General features: G+C 39.2%; 1 protein-coding gene across 3 annotated transcripts in view; it reads left to right on the top strand.

Moving 5' to 3' along the window:
- Nucleotides 1-7,744, top strand: part of LOC106956616 (immunoglobulin-like domain-containing receptor 2) — an 18,611-nt gene extending 10,867 nt beyond the window's left edge. For 2 of the 3 annotated variants that reach the window (XM_015047571.1, XM_015047569.1), the window contains 6 exons: nt 866-1,012; nt 1,142-1,309; nt 2,020-2,157; nt 2,521-2,866; nt 2,945-3,674; nt 5,289-7,744. In XM_015047571.1, the coding sequence (XP_014903057.1) occupies nt 866-1,012; nt 1,142-1,309; nt 2,020-2,157; nt 2,521-2,866; nt 2,945-3,674; nt 5,289-5,324 (1,565 nt within the window). In that variant the 3' untranslated portion in view covers nt 5,325-7,744. Of the gene's footprint in view, nt 1-865; nt 1,013-1,141; nt 1,310-2,019; nt 2,158-2,520; nt 2,867-2,944; nt 3,675-4,976; nt 5,010-5,288 lie in introns of all 3 variants that reach the window. The other variant, XM_015047570.1, reaches the window with a different exon arrangement.
- The last annotated feature ends 1,271 nt before the right edge of the window (nt 7,745-9,015 follow it).

Genomic DNA, 9,015 nt, shown 5'->3' with positions numbered 1-9,015 from the left:
TAACCTCTTGTTTCTTCTTCCACAGACAATGATAGTTGTTAGGTCACAGTTTAAATCTATCATTCTTTCTTTGGAGGTTTCTAGTGTCGTTTGTTAAATAAAACACTTAAATGATTTGATACGAAGGTTTTAAAACATTGTTATCTCTCTGCTGCCATTTAGTTGCCTTATCTAAAGTGAAATAGTTCTCTGTCAGCTTGACAGTAGCTATTTTGGTCACAAAAGTTAAAAGTACAATGGTGTTCATTGCTGACACAACTCATATGACTCAAATATTATTTACAAAGTGCAATAAAATGTAGCAGTCATGGTGTTGGTAGCACTACGGTGTGGTGTGGTGCTGGGATTCGTGTGTGTGTGTGTGTGTGTGTGTGTTTGCAACATTTATCCATTGTGGTCACATGAGTGAGAGATGGGAAGTATTTTTGGCAGGTCACCAGACAGTGTTGCCTTATAATCTAACAAATTAGTCAGTTGATTTATAAAAGTAATCCTCGTTTTGCTGATGTTTATACCGAGTCTGATTGTCAAAAGAACAGTTGCGCTGAGGATGTACATAAAAACAAAACAAAACAAAACAAAACAAAAAAAAAACATCTGATCACTGGACAGAAGTGTAAAAGTTCAAGATGGTAGCGAAAACAAAAATATATATATATGTATATGGGCTGTTTTACTGAATATAACTAAGTTATTCAGTTTTTCCTGTTAAGCATTTACACATCTGACTAAACTCGACACGGTTGTAAACCGCTATGTTAGGAGACGAGGTGCCGTCCTCTAGACAAAATGCTAGAGCGAAATCAGGTCCTGATTCCTAAGCAGACATTATGAAAAACACGTATTTGTCTGTGTGTCTCTGCAGAGTGGGCGTTTGTGGTGGCCGTGGCGCTCGGCAGTGTGTTGTTCCTGCTCCTGGTTGGAGTTTGCTGGTGTCAGTGCTGTCCCCACTCCTGCTGCTGCTACGTCAGCTGCTGGTGCTGCCCCGACACGTGCTGCTGCCCCCGACACCGTGAGCATAAACACACACTTGGACTGGGAAGCAATTCATGCCAAGATTATTGATGCCGACTAAAAAAAATAAATTACGGTTTTCTTATTTTGGAAGTGAGTATAATTTTTTATTTTTTTATTTTTTTAGTGTATGAAGCGGGTAAAGGCATAAAGACTGGCGCCTCCACCCCTCAAACACCAGCCTACCCTCCATACTTTGTGTCTGGACTTCCAGCCATGATCCCCATCGCTCCGCCCTCCCTGGTGGACAAGGTGTCGACCGTCGCTCCCTCAGATGGGACTCTGGTGGCAGCAGGTGAGGTTTATCTTTTCTTCCTGCGAGAAACAGATTATGGGTTTGAGACTCAATACGAACTGAAAAGTATTTAGAAAAGATCTGATTTGGAAAAAAACTGATTGTGTAAATATTGTTGGATGCATCTCTGTTAATATTAATCAGCCAAATCGTATTGACTACTGTAAAATCATATGCTGAAATTCAAAAATATCCCTCAGATTAAGAATTTTCTTGGTTGCTGAATTAAGCGACATAATGCGAAATGAACTAATTGCAGTTTGATTCACGAGTTCCTGTGTCCAATTTTTGCAAATCCCACACTTTCTGTTCTTTATATTATTATTCTGACCTTACACATAATGCACACTTTCAGTCTTTATTAATAAAAACTGTCTTATGAAAATGTGCCATTAGTGAAGTAAAATAACACTTTGAATCTGCTGATTCTCCACCAAGCAGTCCAACCTAAAAATAGTCTGACTCTGGTCACCTCAATACCAGTCAGTGGAGCAGTTTCAGGTTGTTTTATGTGACATAATGCAAAAGAAAATATACAAATTCACTGGAACTAGGATTTCCACAGTGTTTCCCCTTTTGTTGCGGACAGTTTGCGGAAGTAGCAGATTCTGGTGACAGCGGCAGCTCGTTGTAAATGAACCAATGGCTACGTTCGGCGTCACTCATGCTTGCTGTCTGAAAGTAGTCTTTTACAATTATGACTGTTGCAGTATCTCCGATGCCCGTGCAAGCTGTAGGGATTCCCTACCGCGTACCTTCACCACAGGATCAAAACTCGCTCAGGGTGCTGCAGTATGTAGAGAAACAGCTGGCTCACTTCAACCCTTCTGGGTCCAACAGCAAACAGTGTAAGGAGCTTCATAAACCCACTCTGCAGCTTTACTACTCAAGCCTGCTGATGCTATCTGCTTGCTGCATAGTTTCATTTAGGATTCTTGTTTTCCTCAGTCGTGTCCCAGCATGCCTCTCTGCTCTCAAATGTTTTGCCTGCTGGGTTTTCTGTTGTGCACATGTGAGAATGTGGCAGATGGTCATGCCAGCCTATCTGATTTGGTTTTACACAAATATTATTCACAACTTCTGGTCATTCTCTTCCGGACTCTTGACTTTCTTAGACTTCTGTATGCTGCCTTTTCAAAGATTCTTTTTAATGATTCCTCTTTTTATAATGTTTAATTCTTTTTTTTTTTTTTTTTTTTTAATCTTTCCCGCCTGTAATCAGTCGGAGTTGAGCTCCCTCCACGAAGGAGACACCAACTTCCACCAAACTTTCAGGAATGTCCAGAAGAAAGCTCTGCCCACCATCCCTGATCAAGACTCCAGCCCGGAACCACACGGCTACCGTGAGAACCGCAGTCCAGACCTGCAGCGCCACCATAAGAACCCCTCATCACCTCATCGCTACCGTCACGACCCTGACTCAGACCACCTTGACAGCCAGGACGAGCCTCTGCTTCCACGGCGATACAGCGACGACCTGCCGTCTTCCTCTCAGTCGCACAGGATTGGTCGAAGTCAGAGGCAGCAGAACTCGAGTGATGAAGACAAACACGGCAGGTGAAGGAAACGAGCGGATCCTGGAGTGGCTTTATTGTTAAAAACAAGAATGCAATAACCTTCTGTGACGTTTTGCAGGTGGAACCCTCGTTCAGAACATCTGCAGAGGAAGACGTATCACTCTTCGGGACGGACCGTCTCTCTGGATGAGCTGGAGGAGTTTGCTACCACCTACAAGAAGAGAGGAGGCAGAGGGGCAGAACGGAGAGAAGAAGAAATGGTGGAGTATGAGATGGAGGTGATGGAGTACGGTGGATATCCCTCCCATCGCAAAGGTCCTCCTCAGCATTATTACAGCAACGGGGACGAGCTTGACGACAACAGTGAGCATGAAGGGCATACCAGAGCAAACCATAAAAGCAAACACAACATAAGCCCTCTACCTTCTCCCAAAAAAAGGGGGATCACACGGGAGAGGGAGAGGGCCGAGCCGCCTCCCCCCAAAACGGATCCACCGTCGACTTCCTCTCAGGAAAGGGACTACGATGCCACTTTCCTGAACAGCCTGTTGGAGCGTAAAGCGAAGCTGCGAGGAGTTTCCCAGGGGAGAAACGAGGCCCGGTCTGAGGAAGATTTAGACTGGCCCTCAATAAGGAGCGGCAAAAAAACCAGCAGAGAGTCCAGTCGCCTCTGCAGCCGCTCTCCCAGTAACAGGCCAGAGGTGGATTCGCTGTCTCCGTCCGACTCAGAGAGAGCCAGAACTGAAAGACCGTCTCCGCGGCCGCCCCAAGCAAACGCCCGCTCCCCTCCGCCTCTTCATTCCCTGCCCGCTCACAGAGAGGAGCACAGGGACCGGTCCCGGAAAGTGGTGAGGAACATCAGATACAGTTAAGGTCCCTGTTTGAATTGTGAGCCAGAAATACCAGCTGAGCAAAACAGGTTTAAGGCATAATGGTTGAGGATTGTAAAAAAAAATGTTATTGGTATAAACTTTAATGCATTTATTCATTCACTTACATGCGAAAGTGTCTCGATTTGAAAGTTAGTTTTCTTTATGGTGCCCATAGAGATTCAGTTAACACATAAGATCATTTCACCATGTGAGACAAAGTATTGGCTTTTGGAGTTAATATCTAAGGCTACTTTTGATTACCTACTTCTTTACTTTTCTTTTAGACCCAGTATATTTAGGTCAGACATTATTATTATTATTATTATTATTATTATTATTATTTATCTGTAAAACTGATGTTTGGTATCCCCTCTTAACTCACTGTAAAGTTGCTTTCATATTCTGCTACTGTCAGCAATAACTACAAAGATTTCAGTTCTGCATCTTGAGGGAGATTATTGCTCTTTGCACAGTGATCTTGTCTTTCCTAAATATTCTTTATTTTTTAAGTTTTTAATTGAACCAAGGGTTTGTTATCCTATGTCCCTGCTTCAAGAGAGGTCCTCCTATCTCACCAGGGGAAAAAAGCAGCTCATGGTCTCTGCTGTTTTGAATTGATGTCCCTGGAATTCCAGTCTATGACCTACTGATACTGGGATGGACTGCACTGTTGTAAAATGTCTGTGTAATTATGAGCATCCTTCAAATTTAATATTCCTGTCTACTCTAGTCAAGGTACCGACCCACTTCACAGAATCTCACGTAAAAAAAAAGTTATTAAATCCCTAAAAGTTTGATTTTGTGGCAGAAAAGCAAAGCTACATTTCTATAAATTAAGTGCCCTCCTGTGTTGAGTTTTGCTCATGTGAATCATCAAACTCACCACATGTTATTAAAAAAATAAAAAATAAAAAATAAAAACTTACTTCAAGGTTTGAAAAGTCCAAGCAAAACTCTGTGATGCTTTGGTAGCTTTTTCATTGCATCAAAGGTCATAAAATCAGCTACTTCCCCAAATAAGGGTGTTGTTTCTGCTCTAGGCACTTGGTCGGTGTGCCAGATTTGACAGATTCCTACTTTTTATTTGTGTTTCAATATTTGATTTTGAATTTAGCTGACAAAATGCCCTGCAGTTGAACGTGTGCCGAATCTTTGACGGTAAAAGTCGATAAATCTGAAAGTGTTTACTCCTTTATCTCTCCATTGATTCTGTGCTGGGTGGGGGGCGGTAGGTGTTTTGAAAACCTACAGTAAGTTTTGTTGTTGTACCTTTGACAGGTCAGGTTCAGATGCTACCAGAATGAAAACTAGGTAGAATACTCTGTTCTGTATCCAACTTCTCTCCATAACATTTATAACTGGTTGCTTACTCACAGTCACACCTGGGGCAGAGTGGTGTTCAACCTCAAAAAACACTTCCTGTTTCTGGCCTTTAAATAAATAGTCATTAACAAAAACAATGTGCAGAACAGTTGAAGAGCAATTTGTCCCAGGTTCTCCGTCACCATTATTAACCTCACGTCACTGCTCTAATGTTCGCCCTTGCCGTTTCTCCGCTCAACATTCACTCTTTTGTGTTGTCCTCACCAGAGCACGCTTCTCAGCCGAGACTCTCTTATCGTCTGACCGACTTGGAGCCAAAGACCAGAGAAAGAACGGAGCCGAGCGAGAGTGCAACTGCGAAACCCCCACGAGGAGCCAGCCGTCAGCTGAAAAACGATGGCGGAGCAAACTTTGAGTTTGAGTTTTCCAACCTATATGCAAAGGTCAGCTGCCAAGGAGGATCCTAAGAACAGCTGGATCAGTAAAGATACAAGGGTGACAGTAACTCTGTGATATCACTTAGTGATGAAGTCACTGGCTGTGTCATGCATATCTCCGCCGGACCAGCGCTAATGTCAGCGGGACGTGTAGCCTGGGCCGCTCCTCTCAGCAGGATGCAGTCCGTCTCCTCTTCGTCACTTTAGGAAAGCGCTGCAGCAGACACTTGCTAACTCTTCAAGCACAATGAGTGCATTCATTTCTATCTAATGAGACATGGGAGTAGAAGAGGCCACCAGTGGAATAGATAAAAACGACAACACGCTCATTGTAAACAACACCCCCAACCCCTTCACACCCCATCACTGCATCAGAAAACAATGTGCATGATGTCACTTATTAACATTTAACAACTAAAGCACTTAGGTTTGAAAGAGATATTTGACAGATACTTATTTGATTTTTTTACTTAAAGCTAAAAGTTGTGACAAACATCAGCACCGTTATAAATGTTTTATTAATAATGAAGATTGAAATGACATTCATTTACAGCACTGGGCAAATCTCTCGTTTCTTTGTATTTTCCTTTAAAAGGAGCCAAACCTCATCTCAAAGTATTACAGCATCTTTCTGTTGCTCCACTGACTGAAGTCCAGGTTTTCTGCTACTGTTCATTATTTATTATCATAACAATGAAATGTGTACTATGTCATTAAAGGTATTTTTTTTTATCTAAACCTAAGTTAAATTGCATAATTCATCTTCACAAAATCCAAGATCCATAAAAAAATTAATGGAATAATCACTGTAACCAAAAATAACATTACCCTGAACATACCCAGGTAACAGTAATGAGTTATGAGCAGCTAATATCCAAATTAAAGCTGAAAACTCTTTACTAAACAAATTAGTTGTTTCCCTGGGAAGCAAAATATAAAGAAAAAAACAGGTTTGCATCGTGCTGTGCCTTTCTACTAACACGTCTTATGCTTGACATTACATTGAAGTGAAAATAGAAGAAGTAACTGGAGATGCAAGATTGTTCTGACACAACTGTCATAATATTACACAAAAGCATAAATCATTTCAAGTTAAAACGTTGGCTGTGCTCTTAGGATTTCTGTGCTTTACAGTGCTCTCAGTATTTTTTGTAAGAGGAATTTTTCTGTGTATTTAAAAATGTATTAATGGAATAAACCAGAAGCAAAAGATCAAATGATTTTATTGAAAGGAAAAAGATATTTAAACCAACTTAGCCCTCTTGAAAAATTTGTTCAACCGCTTTGGAAAGGTTTTGATTCTGAGCGACCCATTAAAGTCACACTGCCGGTATAATGTTCGGTATTCACACCATCCAGACGTTAGAAGATGCTTCTGCCCTGAAAATCTCCCATGGAAGCTATTTTTGATTAATGAATCATTAAACTGAAACGACTGAGGTTTTCAGTGCTTTAGATGTTCTGGATTCTTTCATGACCTCCTGAACGAGTCACTGATTCGTTCTCGAAGGAACATTTGTAGACCGGCCACTTCAGGGAAGAATCGCCGCTGTACTATGTTTTCTCAATTTGTGGATAATGGCCCTCACTTTGGTTAATTGCTGTCCAAACACAACAAAATTGCTTTGTAACCTTTTACAGACAAACAGAGGTCAAGAACTGTGTTTTTCATCTGTTCCAAATTTTTCTTTTCGATTGGGAGATGATGTGTTCATGTTGACTTTTACTGTGTTTCATGATTCTGTGGGTCCCGCACTTTTCAGCTCTAGGTTTGGCAAAGGAAATTAAATGTAGCTTTTCAAAGAATGTGGATAGTCACAGTGCATTCTTTGTTTTAATAAGGTGGGGAAGGACACAATTAGCCTCAAAGGGACAAGTTGGTTTGGATAGCCTTTTTTTTTTCTTCAAAACAAAATTATAATTTGAAAAGAGCATGTTGTCTTTACTCAGGGTATGTTTCTTTGATATTATTTTTTTTACTGATTTGAAACTTCAAGTGTGGAAAAAGTGAGAAAGGAGAAATCTATAAGGAGACAAATGCTTTCTTCTCAGAACCTCATATTACTGCGGTTGTTTTTAATCATGTGGCACATAGGGATTAGCAAAGTATTTCACAAATGAAGGTATGGCTTAACTTCGCTGACTGACCTCTGACCCTCTGTTTTAATTGCCTGTTCTATTTCTGTTTTTGCAGTAAAGTATGAAAATGTTACTTCTAAATCCGTTTTTTTTTATTTATGAATGTTCTGTTCATTTGATTTTAAAAGATAATGTTTGTGTTTTTCATATCGCTTGATGCTAATTAATCCAAGTCCATAAAGCAACACAGATTTGTTACTTTTAGTTTTCCTTTTACTTTTGTTTTTAAACACTACAACACTTTTCTTCCTTATCAAACCCATCTTCAGACAAGTGGAATAACTTCATATTTTCAGTTTGGTACCGACTTCTGTGCGTCTGTGTGTGCTTTTTGCGTTAGAGAGAGAGAGAGAGAGAAAGAGAGAGAGAGAGAGAGAGAGAGAGAGAGAGAGAGAGAGAGATAACTCTTTTTTTTTCTGAAAAAAGAAACAGTATGTGATTGAGTGTGACTCATGTCCTTTGTCCATTGTTGTTATCCTGGAGCGTCACACACCATTCTGCCAGTTCAAGTGCAAATATCTGCCCAGATTTTTCATTACTAATTCATCAATATTATATTTTGCTTCAAATATGTCATATCATGACATGTATGTCATGTGATATATGTCATGACATATATTACATATGTATGTCATATATCCATATGACATATTTGTCATAAAAATGTTTTGGCAAATAAACAAAAATGTAAATATCTGACTTTGCAGCACCATTAAAAATGTACCTCTTGTCAAGACGTGCTAAAAACCACTGAATGCCCTGATTAGCAAGGATTGAAGGGGACCCAAACGCAGTGGAGTGACAAAACAAGAATTTTAATCACAAAGTGACAGAAAACTCACAGAACTCTGAGAAACACCAGGAAGACAGCAAAAGATACACACCACATTCAAGCATTATTGTTTTTGTTATTGTAATGTAAAGCATTATTGTAATTACTCACATTTTAATATTTACTACATATATTAAAATCTTTAATAAATATTTTACTATTTATAAAATAGTAAAATATTTAGTAAATAGTAAATATTTAGTAGCTATTTACCATATTTATTTATGATTTAACGACTAGTAAATAGTTACTATTTACTAAATAGTAATGATAATTTAGTTCAAAAATGAACTAAATTATCTTTGTAATTAATATTGTTTTTGTTTTTTTGACTGGAGTTGATTGAAGAACTTGTAAATGTTTAAACTTTAGAGAATCTATTGAGATTCTGCAAAGAACAGTCAAATAATTAAACTTTCTGAAATGCAAGACAATAAATCACTGTCTTATTGGTAGGTTGTGCAAAGTTTTTGACAATTTTAATAAAAACTTTTAGTTTTTAGTTCTATTTTTTTTTTTTTTTTTTTTTTTTTTTTTTTTTTTTTTTTTTTTCCAAAAAAAAAATTTTAATGGGAAAACCACCTCC

This window comes from Poecilia latipinna, unplaced genomic scaffold, assembly GCF_001443285.1.
Source record: "Poecilia latipinna isolate Pla-1442-1.1 unplaced genomic scaffold, P_latipinna-1.0 Scaffold833, whole genome shotgun sequence".
In the NCBI taxonomy this organism is placed as follows: Eukaryota; Metazoa; Chordata; class Actinopteri; order Cyprinodontiformes; family Poeciliidae; genus Poecilia; species Poecilia latipinna.
The sequence above is the reverse complement of the archived record's forward strand: the minus strand, read 5'-3'. Positions and strand labels throughout refer to the sequence as shown.